This window comes from Lepidochelys kempii, chromosome 7 (genome assembly GCF_965140285.1).
Source record: "Lepidochelys kempii isolate rLepKem1 chromosome 7, rLepKem1.hap1, whole genome shotgun sequence".
Lineage (NCBI taxonomy): Eukaryota > Metazoa > Chordata > Testudines > Cheloniidae > Lepidochelys > Lepidochelys kempii.
In genome coordinates this window covers 67965550-67985963 of record NC_136386.1, presented here as the reverse complement: position 1 = coordinate 67985963, position 20414 = coordinate 67965550, and the positions used below count along the sequence as shown (strand labels likewise).

Genomic DNA, 20414 nt, shown 5'->3' with positions numbered 1-20414 from the left:
CCAGTCGCCAAATTAGAAGAGGTTCACTGAGAACCAAGTTAGTGTCAAAAAATAGAGGCAGAAAAAGAAACTGGCCAGGAAATATTTTAAAATAGCTTTAGAATCAAAACATGTTTGTCTCTGACTATATAGGTGGTATCCATAAAATCTATGGCTAGTTTATCTGAAATTAGTATTTCTACTTCTCTCACTCATTCTTAACATCACCATTTTTAACCAAAGGCAAATTTATAAAAGTGTTTTGCATTTTAAATAGTGCTCCAACCCCAGGCTAGATCCATTCTTTGTTTTTCTCTTACTAACTAGCTGCGGACACTTACCATCCTGACTGCATGCTCCATACAGTTTGATGACATGAGGGTGGTTGACCTGTTTCAAGAGGTTGAACTCTGAGAGCAGATCTCGCAGCTCACTCTGGGAAGCGTTTTCTATAGAAGGCATCAAAACCAGACATCTGGTTAATAAAACACTGCAAAAGGAACGCACCACCTATAGACTAAGCTGTAAATTAGCATACTGCTACCTATTTGAGGTATTGAGATGCACTGGCCAAGTGATCAAGGTGCTCAACTGCAATTCCAGAGGTCATGGATTCACTTCTCGCTCCATCTCATACTGAAGGATAATTCACCCAGCAGCAAAATGGGCACCTGATCCATAGTGTTAGGGCTGTGAAAGGAAGTCAGCATGATGCTAGTCACATCACTCCCTTGTGTACTGTTGGCTATGGAAACTGACGTGTGTTAGCCTGATGAGCCATCTGTGGCTCGGGGCAGACTTTGACTTATTTTAGGTACTTGCAGGGGACTAATCACTGTAGTATAAAACAGGTACAATCTAAGAACAAGAATTTCAGAATGCTCTTGAAATGAGCATGGAGATGAAAAGCTTCAAGTGCTATCAGCTTTGTAACAGTTTTCAGAGAAGAGACAGGGCCTTAGTCTTCACTGATGTTCAGTCATTCACATCTTTGCCAAGTAGAGATGGGTGAAATTTTTCAGCTAGTGGTTTAACTCACTGAAAAATGCAGTTTTGGATGACCCCAAACTATTCAGGAATTTGACAAATTTGCCTAATAGTTTTGGCCAAAAAAATATATTTTCAGGACTTAGATGTCATTCACAAAACAGCAGGAGGAACTGGACGTCATCATGGGCCCTCTTTATAAATTTTAGTGCAGTGGTTAGCATTCCCATTCTCCATATCAGGCAGAGGGGTATTTGAACTTGGGTCTCCCACCTCTCAGCCCTAACCAGCAGGCTATAGAGTCATTCTCACACACGCTCTTCTCTTTCCCAGTGACTATTCAAGTATTTCATCCAAAGTGGAATAGCTTCAATAGGAGATATTGAAAGATCCTCACACCAGAATATCCCATAGCCCAATGACTAATGTACTTTCCTGCAATGTGGGAGGACCACGTTCTCCACATTAGGCAGAGGGTGCTATTGAACCAGTGTCTTGTGAGTGCTCTACTACTGGGCTAAAAGCTACAAAGGAGATGGGTGACATGACCCCCTCCCCCTGTTTTGTAAATCTAGCCTTTTCAAAATATCCGAAACAGCATGTTTCAGGTCAGACAAAATGTTTTGTTCAATGCAAAATAATTTTTTTTCAATTCACTGAATTTTGTTTGCAAATTTTGGGAACTGCCGTTGAACCACAAAATCAGTTACTGTCCAACTCTAAAGCCAGGTGAGAGTACAGCACTGCCATCTAACTAGGTAGCATTTTTATACCCACTCTGCACTGGTGTAATTGACTAGATAAGCTGCAAGGCACTGAAGAATCAAACCCAGAGCCTTTTGTGCCATATAACTACATTGAAATTACTGCATCCCTTTTCCACGCTACATACAGTAGACAAGATTTAGAGGGCCCAGCACCTGATATAGCAGGAGATCTCCAGTAGGCCTAAAGCTAATTTATGTGATGAACCCAATGAGGGTGGTCTGAGCTTTGGGAGGCTACATAAGCCAAGCACTTCTCTTGACCAGAGCTTCCCTTGTTCAAACCAAGCTTACAGAAACATCCATGGCTCACCTCAACCCTCTTTCCCCCAAATATTTAATTAAAGATAAAATGCCCTTCTATTCTTGTTAATCTTGCAGTACATATCCAGAATTCTAAACTTGGAGCTGGGTAGAGAGTTTGTATTGACATCAATAGAAGATACCTATCCAGACTTCTTTGCTGATGTTTGTGGGAAAACTGTGCACATCCAGGATAGTATATGGCTTTTAGAGGCTCCCCCAGTCTTTTGTTTTTGCAGGGCCTCCTGTCTTCCTCTTTGAACACATTTGGGCTCCCCGAAATTCTATGGCCCTAACACTAGATTTCAGCAAGAAAATTCTGTGTGCTGTCCATCCTGAATCTCCTTGACACAAAGGGCTTTGACAGTTGCTTTTACAGCCAATATTTTTATTAGGAGGCTGATAAATAAACAATCACTGTTACCAGAGGCTCATAGAAACCAAGTTCAAACTTTGGTCTCTGTGAATATATCATACTGCCGAACATTTGGTATTCCATTTGTTAGCAGATGAACCGAACTGCCATGATCCTTTGTAGATGAACCAACATGTTTTGTACTCAGGCTAGATCTCGGTGTGTTGTCAAGTGATGGATTGTGTAAGACCTCTTGCTCTGATCCAATGACCCTTAGAAAATGTCCAGGAAATCAAAAAAGGGAGTATTTGTTATTAAAGATGTCTTCTGTGATTGGGAAGATAACAACTTGTTGCACAGATGTCTTTTGCTTATCAATTATATAAGTTGGGATGCCATGAAGGGAACTCCAATGGTCAATAGGTCAAGAGAACAGAATTTGTTTGTCCCTTTTTTGTGAACACGTATCATATATAAAGGCATGAATTTCTGAATGATATTTCGAATGGATTGGGCTGCAGGACTGCTTGCCTGGATCGATAATGTATTTGCCATTCTGTGGCAGGATGATTAATCTTTCACTAATAATCTTTGATTAATAAACTGATTGAGTCTTGGTTATCGGTCCTCTCATTAATAATCTACATTGAACCCTAACACATAATATATTTTACATGGCATACTAAACCCAAAAGACAGTCTATACTATTTATTTTAACACCCAATTAAAATATGTGTTTGCTAATAGTTTGCCCTGATAATAACATTTTAATATGGTATCATTGTTTCTTTGTACTCCCCCATCTGCCTGACTGTATCCATCTTAAATTGTATGCTTTTGGGGGCAAGGTCTATGTTATTGTTTTGTGTTTGTACAGAGCCAGGCACAATGGAGTCCTAGACCATGACTGGTTCTTCGAGGTGCTGCTGTGAGCTGGAGGCTTCTCTACACATCTGCTCTGCCAGTGTCCCAACCCGGAGATTAAAAGGCACAAACAGCTTTGTTCTTTGCACTAGGATGAATTTGACCCTGGATATGTTCTCATTTATATTGTGCCTGATCCAATATCCACAGAAGCCAACAGGAATCTTTTTAATGACTTTAAAGAGCAGAGGATGGGTACTGATTCAGTTATACTATCCCTTGGCTGTCTGCCTGCAGAAAACTTTTTAGAGAAAACTCTGGGGTAGTGATTTTTTGTTATGGTTTTATTTTCATTTCTATTTGTTAACAAAGTAAAAACAACAGCAACACACAAATGTTTACCCAAGTAATGGGCAAATGTTTTCCAGCATCCAGGTCTCATGGAACATTTGGGGGAGCTATCTGAGAGAGAAATATGCATTGCAAAAGGAATTCATTAGAGTTTGTGCTATTACTATAAATGCCATATGAATTTATTAGAGGAGGGTGCTTAAAATAAAGGCTTACTCCTGCTGCTATCAATTCTGCTCCAGATAATAGCTAGGGAAAGTCAAATGGTAAGTCAACTGGAACTAAGAATGTCACTTTTTAACAGCATATTTCAGAATTTTTAGCTCATATTATTGATGTAAAACCTGCCAAAAAGTCACAAGTACTTGTAAATGTATAAATAAAGTTGGCACGCTGTAAAAATTATGGATATTCCATTTATAATACCATGTAAAAGGTTATTTTAGTGTTACATGTAGAGCTATACTCATCTGTGTCTCTGCAAGACTAAGTTCCAGGGCTCCGTCTGCATGCTCTGTCTTTGATTTCATTTCCATTGAACCCTCATTATAAGGAAGTCTTTTTATAAATGTAGACATGCATTTCATAACTCATTTATTTCATTGGTAAATTGATATAATATGCAATTTCCTTGCACTCAGTAAGAGGATGATGGACTTTTTTTTAAGCTTGCACATAATGAAAATGCTAATAAGAAGCCCATTATTCTATTATAATTGTGTTTTCTTATTCACAGCAGCAATTAACGACTAAGGTCATCCAGCCAGTGCTTGCTCCCCTCCAAAAGAAAGAAACCTCCACCCAGAAACATTTCTGAATACTTTTTTTGTGTCTTTCATATTCCTAGGGTGCTTATCTCCTTGGTATATAGGGACAACACACCATTATAAAGTATTATCAGATTCTATCACAAAGCAGGGTTATTTCTCTCTGTTCTTTTCATTTCTACATCATCCTTCAGGACAATGCAGTTGAAATTAACCTTCTGTCAAAACAACAGGGTCAGTCCTAGGTTCTGTGGGGCCTTATGTGATCTAAAGGCCTCCATTTGCCTTCTTTGACCTGTGACCAAGGCCTCCCATCTCACTGATATGGTCCAGATGATGTAGCCATTAGGTGCGAAAGGTGGCATAAACCAAAGCCTACCACTATCTTCACTTGGGGAATATGGTGGTACTTAGTCTGGTCTACAGAAAGTGACAACTCATTATTTCATTACTTTGCTCTCCTTTTAAAGATGTAGGAGAAAGGTAGGTATAGCTGGGTTTGAAAAGAAGGACATATGGGTCAGTTTCCTTAATGAAAGAAAATACAATAGGCAGAGATAGGTGGATACAGACGCCCCCTTCTTATCAACCAGAGTTTGTCTAGTGTAGGTCTTCTTCCAACTCTGTATCCTCAGTTTCTGTACATTTAAAACTCAACTGGACAAAACAATAGTCTTAAATTAATAATTCTTAACACTTATGTAGGGCTTTTCAGGTGAGGTTTTCAAAAGTGCTAGCTTAGCTTTGCTTCCACTGACTTCAAATGAGAGTTTTTCCATGGACTTTAATAGTAGCATAATTAGAGCAAGGCTGAAAGCTTTCCAAAATCTCACCCTGTGCATACAAAGTGCTTTACAAACTGCCTATTTGCTTTTTCCTATAGCCATATTAGCTGGGTAAGTATTATTACCCACTATTACACAGATTGGAAAATTTAAGTAGAGAGATGAAGTGAATTGGTCATGGCCAGCCTACAATTAGAGCTGAAGGCTTCCTGGATTTCCTGCCCCTTGCCCAAAACCACTAGACCACACCTCTGTCGAGTAAATACATCAGATCAGTCTGACACGGGCAGGGAAGTAGATGGATAGCTTAATAGGTGTGTTCTGTCTCTAGACTCTATGTATCTAGCACAAATGGTCTACTTAAAGATATTTGAAGAAAAATTGAGATAGATTAATACAAAAATCTGTGCAGAGTTTTAAAAAGCCCCTGTGATACCTCAATCATTGACAACTTAAATGAGATACATTTGCCACAGTATATCACATTGCCCTTGCACAGCACAAGCTAGGGCCTTTGGAAATTACTTTGTTTGCATCAATGTGGCACTCTCCCTTTCAACGGGAATATGTCAGTACACAAATAGAATGCTAGAGGAAATGCTGCCAGGATGCTGGCAGGGTCTGCCCCCACATGGCCTCCTGTGTGCACACTAGACTCTTGTGAAATAGATTCAAAGGTTCCCAGATAGCTTTCAAATCATTTCGGGGAAATGTACCTTTTAGCATTTTCACTGCCACCGTGGTGTAGCCTGCTTTCCCCTTGAGTCTGAACGCTGTTGCCTTGACGACCTTTCCAAATTCTCCTTCTCCTAGTGTCTTGCCTAGAACCAGGTTCTTCCGGGGGAATTCCCATTTGGGGTCCTCCTATATGAGGGAAAAAAAGGAATCCTATCAGATAAAAAATGAGATGGAAGGGGTTATCTTATGAGACAGAAGGGGCCAGCTGCTGACTGGTAGCTCAAATCACAAAGGTTTAATACACTACTATATTTCAGGGAAGACGTTAGGCTCAGTTATCTGATTAATTTTTGTTTTTGTTCTGTTATCAGACAAAAGACCATGACTTTGCTCTTCTACAACACCCTCTAAAAGCTCTTTGCAAGCATTTTTCAATTAGCTACTAGTTTCCTCTAGATAAAAAGGCACTATCAATATCGATGATGTTTACAGGCCTACCTGAGATTTTCTGTATAAATGAAACACTAACTGAATAAATGCTCACCTTCAAAATAAAGTATGCATATTTGATCTTGCATTTCTGTTTAACTTGTGGGAGGAGGTTTTCCTTTAAGAATTCATCACAGACAACAATCCATCTGTTATGAAATGCTATTGAGCCTTACAGTTACAGAAGAGTGATAAAATGTATAAACCAACCAAGAAATAAAAGCAAATAGAGTACAAGCTACTATGAAGGCATCCATATCTAACATCCAAATATATCAGACGCTGCCATATGGGTCAAACAAGAGAACAGTGTTTCACTGCACAGGACTTTTCCAGACACCATCCTATTTGGCCCAGGTAGAAAATAAATAAAAAATGCACAAACTGGCAGGCATCCTACATACAGTATAATCAAACAACAGAAACTGCATCAAAGGACTGGTGGGAGGGCAGGGGGGAGAAGCCTTCCAAAGTATGCAGATAAACCCACCCTAAACTAAGCTTTATAAGTGAAATTAAGATAATCGGGTTTTAGTGTGGTGCTGTAGGTCAATGTCCAAGGAAAATCCTGTATTGGAGATTAGCTGATACCAGATGTTATGGAGCTGTTAACCTCGGTTAATGTAATGTTAGTTGGATGAATTTTTTTAACCCATTGATAGTTTGCATTTTACACAATTTCTGGCCATCTACAATTAGCCCATGAAATAAAATACTGCCAGGATATTGACATTCCCCCCCTTAACTAGAATCCTACCATATAAATTAAAATTTAGTCAATGCACTAAAATAAAGTCCTGTGATCAAGCTCCACAGTGCAGCACGTGCAGTCCAACTGAATGCTGGAAGATATTACTAAAACAACGACATAATGTTTACAATGAAAGTGCAAACAGTACAGCTAGCTGCAAATGGGAGTAGCCAATAATGACAGTACTAGGGAACAAAAGTAATTAGCCGCAAACTTTCCAGGGAACTAGTTGAATTTGAATTCAATTGTTTGTTTTAGTCGACCATTATTTAGTTCCACACCCCAGGACAGTTAGCTCACAATCAAACTATTGCACTACAAGAAGTGTTATACAAATGAATGGTACAGTAATAGCCCATGCAAAGCTGATATCAGGCTACTGCTCAGTAATTGATAAATAATTAAATACTTTCCATTTGCAGTACATGACAATTTTCATCGAGAATTTTAAATCCTTCAGAAAGTTACCATTGTCTCTCAGATGGGGAAACTGACATAGAGTGATGATGTGACTTGCCCAAGAAAAGACTTCAAGTCAGTAGTTCAGTAAGCAATAGAGCTCAGGTCTTCTCACTCCCAGGTCTGTGCTTAAATCACTAGACAGTGTCACCTTACATTCAAGGGAGACAGTGTTTCCTAGTGGATAGCAATGGACTAAGATTCAAGAGACTTGAGTTCTATACCCCACTCTGCCAATGACCTCCTGTGTGACCCTGTGCATGTCACTTTGCCTCTCTGTACCTCAGTTTCCCCACCTGTAAAATGAGGATAACGCTACTTGCCTCCTTTGAAAAAGTGATTTGAAATCTACCAGCAAAGAGTGTTTTGAGAGATAGATGCTACTATTATTTATCCTCACGACAGAGATATTGGTCAGCAAATAGATTTCAAACATTGACAAATCAGTTTAACCTCAGTTAGCTTAACCCTGTACTGAAGTCAATGGCAAAAGAAATAAGGGATTAGATTGTGCCTAGAGCGTTACACTTCTTTAGACACTAACAGTAAGAGAGAATGCAGTGGGCTTGTGCAGGAAGTTATGATCTGTTTAATTACCATGCATTCATTAGATATCTTTGTCTTATTCCCTCCATGTGGGTGATTTTTGTTTCATTTCATTTGAATCTTAGACTGCAATCTCTTTGGAGGAAGGCCTCTCTCTTACTAATAGTGAAATTCTAGGCCTGCTGAAGTGAATAGGGCCAGAATTTCACCTTAAATGTTTGTCCAGCATAATGCATCCTCAAATCAAAATGGGGGTTTGGGGCACTACCACAACATATTCAGTACACGACACACAACTTTCCTTAGAAAGCCCAAATCGTGGCAAAGCAAAAAAGCCAAGACGAATCAGTACGCAATTTAAAAGCATAAAATATAAAAGCTTACAGGTATTTTAAAGGTGTCGACAGGCACCTGGTTCTCCATAGAGTCCAGAGATGGCCGACGGACATTTGTAGAAGAGTAACTGATGGGGTAGGACTGGGCTGGGCGCCGAAAGGTCATCTCTGCTGAGGCAATCGGTGGTTTCGGAGAATTCTTGTGGTAACGGTGGATGAAATAAGAAGAGAGCAGCACTGAGATAATGAAGGAGAGCAGAACTGCCCCTGCAATCACGGTCTTGCACACGTCATCACACAGCGGCTCTATGGGCAGAGGGGGAATTGATTACAGTTCTGCTGGTTTCGTTTTCAATTTTTTCCCATGTCATCTCTTTCCATGCCCCCCCTTTGGTAGCTAGTTACCGTTCACAACAGCATCTACTTCGAGGTTTTGAATTAAATTTACCGTATAACCGTAATTTCATAAGCGACACTAAAACCCTGGATCTAATTCTCAAAGAAAGGTAAAAGTGATGCATTTGCAAATATACCCAGTGCAGCTGCAAAATCCTACATTTCCCCCAAGTTCTGTGGGCAATTGCAAGCCTAAATGTCTGTTAAACTGTAACTAGATTTAGTTAGAGTCTTACAGCCCTTAGTAGTGCAGGTACTGACTTAATCTGAGACCTCTTCCTTGAGACTTATCCTATCATATAGTCACTTGCCAACACCACTGCAGACCCTAGGAACACAATCCCTTGATATCCTTTTCAGATCCACTTCCCTACCAACTAACATTTCCCCTAGAAGTGTATATTATTATAGAATCATAGAAATGTAGGGCTGGATTGGACTTTGAAAGGCCATCTAGTCTATCTTATTGCACTGAGGCGGGACCATGTATAACTATGTTATGAGTATTCTCAAGTCTCCCTTTCCCCTTTTTCCTGCATGGGAACCCCTCTCTAACTTCAGAAGGGTTGAGGTGGGGGGGGGTCCTTAGTTGTATTATTGCTTTCATTTTGTTTTTTGCTTTTCACTTAACAATATATTGTCCAGTGCTACAAGTCCTTCATGGAGAAGGCTCATTAGAAAACAAATCACTACTCCCCTTTTGCAAGTACTCCCATTCTGCCTTCCTTGGAAAACAGGACAAGAGGTGTAGCTAGGTAGCAATCTACCCCCAGGAGAATGGATAAGGTGATTCCAGCACCTTCCACAACTGTCTTTTCCATCTCTGAGTTCTGTAGTTGAGATTTTTAACTCAAGTCCAGTGAAAAGCAATCCCCTAACCACCTTTGAAGATTTCAGACCACAAGTCCATGCCACCCTTCCACTGATATGCAGCCACCTCTGGGGATTGTGGGGCAGCCAACCAGTGTATTGTGCAACACTGGATGGGAGGGGACACTATGCCAAAAACACAGGGACAAAATCCATGGGGAATCCTTAATGTCCAAATCCAGGAACTCCCTTCTTAATGCTTTGTACACTGGCAGGCCATGAACGTGAACATTACCCATCACCATGTAAATGAGTTTAGACGGTTCTATATATCAAAGACAGGAGTATTGTATATAGTAGGAAAGGTTAGTGTCACAAGAGCAAGATAACTGTAAAACCAGCTAAATAATCTTTAGACTTACCTTTAATATCATCTTTCTCACAGTAACAGTTTTGTCTTGGGAAGCAGTAACAAATCCCATGTCCTGATTTAATTCCATGAGCGCCTCTCTCATGACCACCAATGATGTTTCCATCTAATCAAATACAAACGCAAGCTCAGATTCTCACACTGTAGTTAAAAGGCAAACCTCAACAGCTCATTCCACTAAAGGGTTTTTGTAGGCTTACCCTACTAAGTATTTGAAATTTGACAGTGCAGCTCAGATTAAGCAGTAAAAATGAAGATAGGTGAAAAAAAATGGACAAAAGGTCTCTGGGGGTTAATGTAAAGAGATTAGGGAACTCAAAGACTACTTGAATACTAGTTCTGGGCTCACTGGCCTGATTAGCAATTACTGCTGTTATAGAAGATCCTGGTTCATAGATTTACAAATGATAGACAAGGTGGGTATAGAATACACAGAGTTGATTTTGGATTATGTCTTTACTTTGTATGTGTACAATGGGTGGATACCGCCTTTATTTAAAATGGCCTTTAAATATGGAACATGTATATCTATTATTTAATATTGATTCCCACTCCCAACTCATCTGACCTCTCTCTGCCTTGTCAGCTCTCCAAAATCTTCCCTCAAAATCTTCTCTTATTTAGTTTAATTTTTCTCTCCCACTGCTGCTCTGTGACTGTTGTGTGCCTTATATATGTAGGAGACAGCAGTCTAGTTGTGACAGCAGGCCAGGAACTGGTGGTCAAGAGACGGGTTTTATTCCTGGTTCTGACAGCCACTTGCTCTGATCTTGGACCAATCAGTTAAGCACTGTGCACCTCAGTTTTCCCATCTTCAAATGGAGATGATGATGATACCTACTTTTGCAAAGTGTTTTGCAATATTCTGGTGAGAGGCACAATATGAAAGCACTAAAAACTCTGTAAATGAATGTTTTATTGTCTAGGATAATCTATTATTTAGCATAAGGACACACTGTATGTAACCACCCTATGTACAGAGCTAGCCTGATTTCCAAATGGCAAAGTTCCTGCAGAATCAGGCTCTTTTGAAACCATCATATGAAAATCTGTAAAACATACTTCCATACAGAAACTATTAGTAGTAATAATCTTTTTTATCTACATAGTGCTTTACATCCCTAAGATTTAATAGGATGAAATCAACTGCGTTCTATAAAAATGTAATCAGGTTCTATAGAGATTACAGGTATTAAAATGGAGAAAGAGATCATTTCTATAGTTATATTTTTAAACCATCCTATAGAATTCTATACCAGGGATATAACTTATTAAATTTTGCAGGAGGATAAAAAAAATCCTCTAGAAAGGTTATGATTTTCTACTGAATCCTACATGTATTTTCCAAAAGGGAATGCAGCTGTCTCTGTGACGGAGGACGGGTGGGCAAAGCAATGTGCTCCAAAATTGGGGAACAGGACATTTTGGCCAATGGCATGAGAGCAACCCTCTAATTTGTGCGGGGAAAGTGCAATGGGAATTCAGCATCCTTGCAAAGTATATAGGACCTCAGTCTTACAGATCTTTCCTCAGGGATCCACACGTACTAAACTGTGTGTGATTTAAGGAGACTATGCTGGGTCAACCCCGTCAGAGCTAGGACCTGTTCCAGAAAACATAGGTGTTTCCAGACCTGTCATTTGGTCCCCTATGGGACCTAAATTAATTCTCCTAATTATTCCTCTGTCTTGGAGAGGTGAGCACTGATTGCTTCCCAGCTTGCAAGCTCATGGCAGTGGATGACGATAACGTCAGATAAGTACAACTGCTTCTACTCCAAAAGTTCTTTGTGAGAGCGGGGGAAGTGTTTCCTTGCATAGGACAGCAAGAGAAAAAACACTTCCACTCTGGATATAAATGGGGCTTCCCCATTGGGTCCAATGGAGCTTACTCGAGTTAGAGTACAGTTACTAGGGAAACTCCGGCAGTTCTACAGATTACCAGCGGTGCTACAGATTACATTGTGTCTCTATGCCTATCCTTTCATTCAATCAGCAACTGTTTTCACTGCCTGATGGAGGGCAGGGACTTTCTGCCCTGCCTTCAGATCCTGTAAACTGGGGCCCTTACCAAGAAACCCTCCCCAAAGCTGAAAGATGTGGGAGTGACCATCTGGTGGCTCCAGAAGATCAGAAAACAAACACTGCAGTTTAGCTAGGAGCAGAGAATGCTGGATGGTCACACTACCACTGAACACTAAAGAAAACAAACAAAATTGAACCCAGCACCCATATTTTCTTTGAAGTTCAGGTTCTGTAGAACCTAATCTCACAGATGAACCTGCAATGGTTGGTCCGGTGAACATCGTTCAAAACTTCTTAGCAGGGTTCACATGGCACAGCCAGCCCTGACCAAAAACCCACTACCATTTAGAATTCTCTCTACTATTATATTTAAAGTAATTACATATTATACTGAGGCATCTACAGAAAGGATGTGGACAAATTGGAGAGAGTCCAGCGGTGGGTAATGAAAATGATTAGGGGGCTGGGGCACATGACTTACGAGGAGAGGCTGAGAGAACTGGTCTTATTTAGTCTGCAGAAGAGAGGAGTGATGGAGGATTTGATAGCAGCCTTCAACTACCTGAAAGGGGGTTCCAAAGAGGACGGAGCTCGGCTGTTCTCAGTGGTGGCTGATGACAGAACAAGAAGCAATGGTCTCAAGTTGCAGTGGGGGAGATCGAGGTTGGATAACTGGAGGGTGGTGAAGCACTGGAATGGGTTACCCAGGGAGGTTGTGGAATCTCCATCCTTAGAGGTTTTTAAGGCCTGGCTTGACAAAGTCCTGGCTGGGATGATTTAGTTGGGGTTGGTCCTGCTTTGAGCAGGGGGCTGGACTAATGGCCTCCTGAGGTCTCTTCCAACCCTAATCTTCTATGATTCTATGACTTTGTTTAGTACGTAAATAGGTTTCCTGTGCTTGATGGTGACAACAGTAGAACCAATTGTATTAGCTTGTTTGTAGGGTCCCATTGCAAGTGGCATATGTAATATGTGCATATGGGTGTGCACATATGTATAAAAGCTTATGCTCAAATAAATTGGTTAGTCTCTAAGGTGCCACAAGTACTCCTTTTCTTTTTGCGAATACAGACTAACACGGCTGTTACTCTGAAACCTGTATAATTTTTGGGATTTAAGCACCAAGTGCCTACCCATCAAAATGATAGATGAATGATAAAAATAAATATTTTAGCAGCGATCTTATATATACACAACATACTTGGCATTACAACATCCAGGATTTTATAATACATTGTTTGCTTTTGCCAAAGAAATGCCTTCTGCCGATAAAAGCGGAGATAATGGTACTTGTCAGCACATTTGAACTCCTGAAATGCACTAATTTCTCCATCTGTGAACATATTGGCTATGACCACCAACCCTGTGTCCTGAACTGCTAAGTCAGAACAACATTCTCAATTTATGCATTAACAAGATAGCCTACATAACATCTAGAAAGCTTGTGTTACTTGCCTGTTTCTATTGTCTAATAAGATTCCATTTCTTTCAGTCTTCTGTCAAGCAAACCATCTGCCACTACATATGTTGAACATTACAGATTTTAGGGAGGCAGCTTCTAGCACATCATTTGCTGCTTGTAAAGTGACAGCTGATTCCTCTTATAACCAGTGAAGATTTTTTCAGATGATAGTAAAATATCTATGAGCACTTTAAGCATTTCTGCCACTTTAAAGTTTATGTTTTGTTCACAAGCTGAATTAGATTTACCAAGGTCTTTTCTACACTGTGACTTAGCCTGCATCAACTGGGGTGTAAATTCTAATATGCACCACCATGTTGTGCACTAACTGGCCCATGTGGACCGTGCTGGCATGCACTAAAGCTCCCTAGTGAATGCCAGCAGGGTCCATATTAGAAGTTGCCCCCCCAGCTGATGCAGGCAAAAGCACAGTGTAGACAAACACAATCTTGCTCTGAGTGAATTCAATCAGAGTTTGGCTATTGACTCTAAAGGGCGGAAGACTGGGCTCATAACTCTGAACTTTGCACAACTCAAACATTAGCTATAAGACTGTAAATAGATATTTGTGTTTAATATATGCAAAGGATCTGGAAACAAGAAAGCAGAACTTGGACTAATATACACAGCTTTAACATACCAATTATTATTTTATATATTATATTTTATATTAATGTTAAAACACTCCATACTTGTGCAATCTTGGGGGCACACTGATGGATCTTTGCTCTCTATAACGTCACAGGTGCCATCTGGACAAGTCCTGATGCTTGGGGTGCAGGTAGAATAATTTGTGGTGATTCCTATGAACACACAAGCACACAACAGTCCAAATACCACAATGATTTGAAGAGAAGTTCATTGCACTCTCTTGGTTCATGTTGACACACAGACACAGGGGACGCTGTCAGTTTAAAAAAAAAATCACACTGTCTACAAATTCTTTACCTGCTGTTTTTACAACTAACATGCAAGATGATGATAACTGAAAGCGATCAAAAAGTGTGTTTTTCACTGAGCACAAGCTTTCGTGAGCTAAGGTGCCACAAGTACTCCTTTTCTTTTTGTGAATATAGACTAACATGGCTGCTACTCTGAAACCTGTTTTTCACTGGGTTTTCAGTTTATCTACTTGGTGCATTTGACGGCCCTTTGTGCGCTGTCCGTTTCAGTTATGGTGATCTTCGGTGTTATTTGCAACAAAGGTAGGTGAAACATCCTGAGTACAAAGTTTGCTTTTTAAAACTGATGATCCCTCTTTAAATGTGTTTTCACAAGCCTGTGATTGAACAAAAGGTTTACAAATAGTTGGAGGGAAATTGTGATATTAATAGAAGGGCAAGAGTAAAACATCAAGTTTGCTATGGAATATTTAAGAACACCATAATTTGTCACATAAGCAATGTGTCGTAAGTGTTACAGAGCACACATTCTCAAGTTTTGGATAATGGTTTCAAACTGAGACCTCTGTTGTACCAGCCAGTATCTGCTGGTGGGATTTTGTAGAATTTGAGCTGTTCCAAACTCAGGTCATGATTGCAAGGGGTTATGTTGCATCCAACAGGCCATATTCTTCTCTTCCTTCCCAGTGATTGCTAATTTGATACCTGCAGGTGCTGTGATAGGTGGGCCCCAGGGATTGGATTAATGACGTCTTCCCCGTAACTCTGCTCTCCTCCCTCCTTCAGGTTTTATTTGTGTATTATTTATACCATAAGTTCTGGATGGTTTAATACCCTGGGGTATCTCTTCAGCTGGAACTGATGAGCACAGTTACACCATAGTCAATGGAGCTGTGCCAATTTAACATCAGCTGACAATCTGGCCAATTAGGCAGCAGAAGTGTGTACCTTTTCCACTTCCCTGTCTCCACTCGCATTTTCCTGTTAGCACTCCTACACCACCACACTCTTCACATTCAGCACGGTGCTTATTAACAGCGCAAGATTCAGGACAGTCCTCTTCTTTCTTAATAACTGCATGGAACGGAAGCAAGACAACGTGAGGTGTCACTAGCTGGATTGATAGAGGCGAATACACATTCAAGGCAGCTGGGCTCTAAAAAGGAGAAATTCCTTTTTCTAGATTAAAAATGAGAGAACACAGTTAACTTTGAGGACCTATCCCTCAATACATTTAGAATAAAGACTGAAGGGACCAGGGCTGTGTATCTTCTTCCTATTTAGTATCAAAGGGGTGGTGGCAGAAGCATTGCCCTCTCTGATTGCTGGGCATAATGCTTGGAATTACAGAAAGGCAGCACGATGCACTAACGTACCAATTATAATACAAACAATGGATTCAGAAAAAGACAGCTGATGAAGGCATGACCCTGGTTGTTTGGGCTGGTGTGACACTGGGCCAGCAAACAGCAGGCGGCACGGAGAGGTTCTGATTGCAACTAGCACAAAACTCTGGCGGGAGGAATAGCACGACTGATCCCCTGTGTCCATTTCCCCAATCTGCCCCAAACTTAACATCTGAGGTCACGTTATTTACATAATTCAAAGGAATAGGGGCAATCAACTGCTGGAAGTTAACTGTTCTGCATGGACAATTCTCTTAGAGAGTACTTAATGGTTTGGTAGATTGAAGTATAGTCCCAATCTGTTCTTGTGATCCAGGGAGGTGTTATACGGTTTACTTACACAGATCTTCCCTTTTCTGTGAAGTTTGAACCCTGACACTTTTGCTACAATGAACCAAGTGTGGTACCATATTAAGTACTAGTCAAAGGCTGGGTAAAATGACTAAACCAGCAAAAAATAGATACAATACAAATGGTTGTTGGTGGTAAACAAGCCCATTGGAATTCACACTGACATCTTTGTGCAGCAGAGTCATGGGTTACATATTTGGAGGCTACCATAAGGACATATAAAATTAAATAAGTGGAAAGTACAGAAAAAGAAACAAATGGAAGAGAACTGACCCCTAATGTAGACCACACGTGCTACCATGCTGTCTAGTCCCATTTCTGTAATGTTCCCTTGCCTGTTTTTAAGCAGCCTGACAATGATTATAGTATGAACAACAAAATGAGAAGCATCTAACATAACTTCAGTGCCTCCCGTGCACATTTTCTAACATTTTGTTGTTTTAATCTTCAGTCCAGGAGAGTGAAGGACTGCAGTGTTTATTGCTACATATGCACTACACTGAATATTACGAGGCTGCTAAATGGCTAATTTACTGCCCTTTTCCAGAGCATGTGTTCAACTCTATGCACAAGCCTAAATTTTTATACCTCATGTTCTGCATGAGTATTAAGAGGAGGAACAAACAAGGAGAAAGGTGTGTCTGACAAGGAAGTGCTTTGCAATGACAAAACTGAAGAGGGATACATGTATATGAAACAAACACACACAAAAAGTAGATTCTTACAAAACTAATCATGGTTTATAATATAAGGAATTGCATTTGATGAAACTCCTTTTATATCTAACACAATATCTATCTTCACATATCCTCTAGAAATGTGAATTTGAAAGGAGTCTGAACCAAAACACCTAATCCAAACACCCAAACTTCGGGATCTGATCTGAACTCGGTGGCTCAGGCTCATTTCTATTGTTAATTTCACCAGTGTATGAACTGCTCTAACAAGGCACTTGCCTAAAAATTAACACTGAAAGAGACAAGCCCAGCTAAAACAAGTTGTGACGGTCTCCTCAGGGAGCTCAGAACCATAAGCCACTGTGTTAACCTCAGTGAGAGAGCGCTTTTCTGGAGCTTACACTGTGTGACGGCTCCCTGCTACAGCAGTAAACTCCTTGTACTCTGCCAGTCTAAACCTTGTCTTGCCAGTATCAACGAGTGTACCCCAGTTCCTGAATTCCACAGAGACGTCTCCCTTTGCAGTGTCCAGTTCCTCTGACTCCCAGAAATTACCAAATCTGCTGTCTCCAAAGAGACAGAACATACACCAGCCTGTTGGATCAACTGAGGGAGCACACCTTTACTGTAGTATAACAGAGCAGAGGTGGCTTATAGGAAAAGTAAGCATAAGTTTATTAACACAAAACATAGATTTAAGTGATTCTAAGCAAGAGAAACAGAGACAAATCTGGTAACAAATAAAACACAAAGCACATGCTTTTCAGTGACCAAACTTAATTTAAGAAAGCTACAGCCTTTTGCCTAAGTGGCTTCCTCACTTACATCAAGCTATCAGCATCCCCAGCCGCTCAGGCTGGAGGATCCACCACTCACAGAATCAGAGGGTGCTGGTCCCTTTGCGTCCCACTACCCCCAAGTGATGGGTGCCCAAATAACTTTTTGCTTCTCTTTATATTTCCTAAAACTCATTGTTTTGTCCCCAGAGTCAAGAAGACCTCCTGGTTTTCTTCTCATCCTTTGCCATCCTCCTGTTGATTGTATGTCAAGAGGCTTCCATTGTTTTGGTTCCACAATGCTTAATTGATATTAGAGACAGGGAGATAGCTGCCTTCCCTCCTGTCTGGAAGAAAACCTGTTTCTTCCCTTGTTTGGTCACAGACTTTAAAGCGTAATATCAGTGAGTATCCATAATTCCTCATACAGTGTTAATATTGACATTTCCCAACCTTTCTCCCCATCCATCTCAAGTACTTACCTGTTCCTTCCAGCGTAATAGTGAGCTGGGTTTTGGCATGCTTCTTACTCTGCTTGTCTGAGGCTACAATGGTGTATTGAATTTCTTTGCATTCGGGTCTGAGTAGCACAGAGGAGTCATTCACATAGAGGCTTCCATACTTGTCCTCTCGGCCCTGAAGTATCCCTACAGCATAGCAGCTGGCACTGGGAGACAGCAACCTGTAGGTGATGTTTACTCCACAGAACTTCATGCAGTTTTCGATGCAGATTTTACCTATCTAGGCTCAAACAACAACAAAGAGATCACGATACTTTGCGCTCACTACAAATCTTTCTCAGTGATTAAAGCTAGTTAAATACATGCAATATTCAGCATCTCTCTGTCTGCTGTTCTTACATGGCCCCCATTACAGTAGTATCTGAGAGCCTCAAAGCACCCCTCTGAGGTAGGGAAGTAGCATTATCCCAACTTTACAAACATGAAACTAACTGACCTGCCCAAGGCAGAGCAGGGATTTGAACCCAAGTCTCCCAAATCCAAGGCTAGTGGCCCATCCACCAGACCATCATTCTTCATCCTATCCAGTTCCATGCAGCCAAAATATGTTTCTTTCAAAGATCCTCTGCAAGGAATTCACTAGAAAATACTGGGATACTAGTTATAATGACGCTATCATAAATGTCACACATTTCATCTACACACAACGCCCATTGACAACAACAGGACTTTTAAGTGGAAAACGATGGCAGCCTCAGGCCCCAATATCTATTTCTTTTCCGAGAACGAACAAAACCATGTTATTCAATTCAAAATAGGTACGTTATTTCTACAGATGAACAGAAGCATACTGCATGTGCTAGAGTTTTTGGACCAGGTCCTGCTCTCAGTTTTGCTGATGAAGTCAATGGGCACACTCAAAGCGAGCAAGAGGAGAATTAGGCCTGTCTGTGTTAGAAGCATGATGTGGAAACTAGAATGGATGGAAATTTTTCTAATCTTGACATTTGAAAAATTTTGTAAAGTTTTCCCATTTTTTTTGCGCAAGCTATAGAGCCGGTAGAAATATTTCAGGTTCCAAAATTCTGACATTTTTATTTTCCTAACTTGGAAATAAACTAACAAAAACCGTAATCAAAACTGTTTTTGAAAATATCAAAAACAATTCCCCTTTTCCTTCTCTTTATTGCCCAGCCCTAGTGGAAACTTCATGGAGACTTTTTTCATCACTCTACTAAACTGCGATGACTTTATGGATGACTTAAGAGCTGAAAGTCTCTCTCTCTCTCTCTCTCACACACACACACACACACACACACACACACAATGAAGCAGAATCAGCATAATTATTTTATATTTTCCAGATGACTTAGTTTTGGTTTAAAAAATTGCAGTGTTGCCAAAAAGCAATTTTTTATTCCTTTTCTATTGGGCTTTTTAGAATGGAGCAAAATAAACCAATCAGAGCTCCCAGGAGATATAATGAAGTTGCTATTTCAAAGCTAGACTTGAAAAGTATCCCTGCTGTATATCTGAGCAAATAAGTGCATGTGAAAACCCTACACCAGCATGAGGAAACTGTGCAATTTGGTGTAGTGTGCACAAATTGGAGACCCTTTCAAACAGGGCTGTGTGGTCCACTGGACGGGGTATTGGAATGGGACTCAAAAGACCTGGATTTATTCCCAACTCTGCCACTAACTTGCTGCATGACTAGAGTCAAGTCACTTCACTGCTCTGTTTCCCCTCCCACCTTTTGTCTGCCTATTGCAAGCTTTTTGTCTCAGGGGCTGTACGTGTTTGTAAGGATGCCTTAGAAGAAAGGAGCCCTGATCTCAGTAGTAGTCTCTAGGAACAACTTTAAATAAATAAATAATGAAGGTAGGAAGAAAGAGCTAAAAAAGCCACATTTTCTACCACTCAGGAGAAAGATTATACCGGAAATAAATTATCTGACCTCATGGCAATATATTCATTGGCAGGCGACGAGTAACCTTTTTTTTTAAATTTCTAAGAAAACACAAAAGTTTCCAAAAGTTGTATAACCTCAACTCCATTCTCCAGAGGTTGAAACTTCAAATTAGACAGAGTAAAACATTTTTGTGCCATAAAGACAATGTAGTAATTAGTCCAAAAACTGAAGAGATGACATTCTTAATGAAGGAAGACAGAAAGTTAATGGAAAGCAATTACACAAGCACTATTCTAACGTTCTAATTATTCGCTGCTTAGATATGAGTGGCACAATATTATGGTCAGAAGTTTCTGGCCAACAGAAGCATCCAAAAGTCTCTAAAGAAAGAAG

The 20414-nt window shown here is 40.3% G+C and overlaps 1 protein-coding gene across 3 annotated transcripts in view; it reads right to left on the bottom strand.

Annotated features, from left to right (window-relative positions):
- Positions 1-20414, bottom strand: part of RET (ret proto-oncogene) — a 128827-nt gene that overhangs the window by 21870 nt on the left and 86543 nt on the right. For all 3 annotated transcript variants that reach the window (XM_073353250.2, XM_073353251.2, XM_073353249.2), the window contains exons 7-13: positions 18131-18389; positions 15387-15512; positions 14229-14339; positions 10043-10156; positions 8464-8720; positions 5873-6020; positions 321-428 (exon numbers count right to left, since the gene is read on the bottom strand). In XM_073353250.2, coding sequence (XP_073209351.1) covers positions 321-428; positions 5873-6020; positions 8464-8720; positions 10043-10156; positions 14229-14339; positions 15387-15512; positions 18131-18389 — 1123 coding nt within the window. The remainder of the gene's footprint in view (positions 1-320; positions 429-5872; positions 6021-8463; positions 8721-10042; positions 10157-14228; positions 14340-15386; positions 15513-18130; positions 18390-20414) is intronic.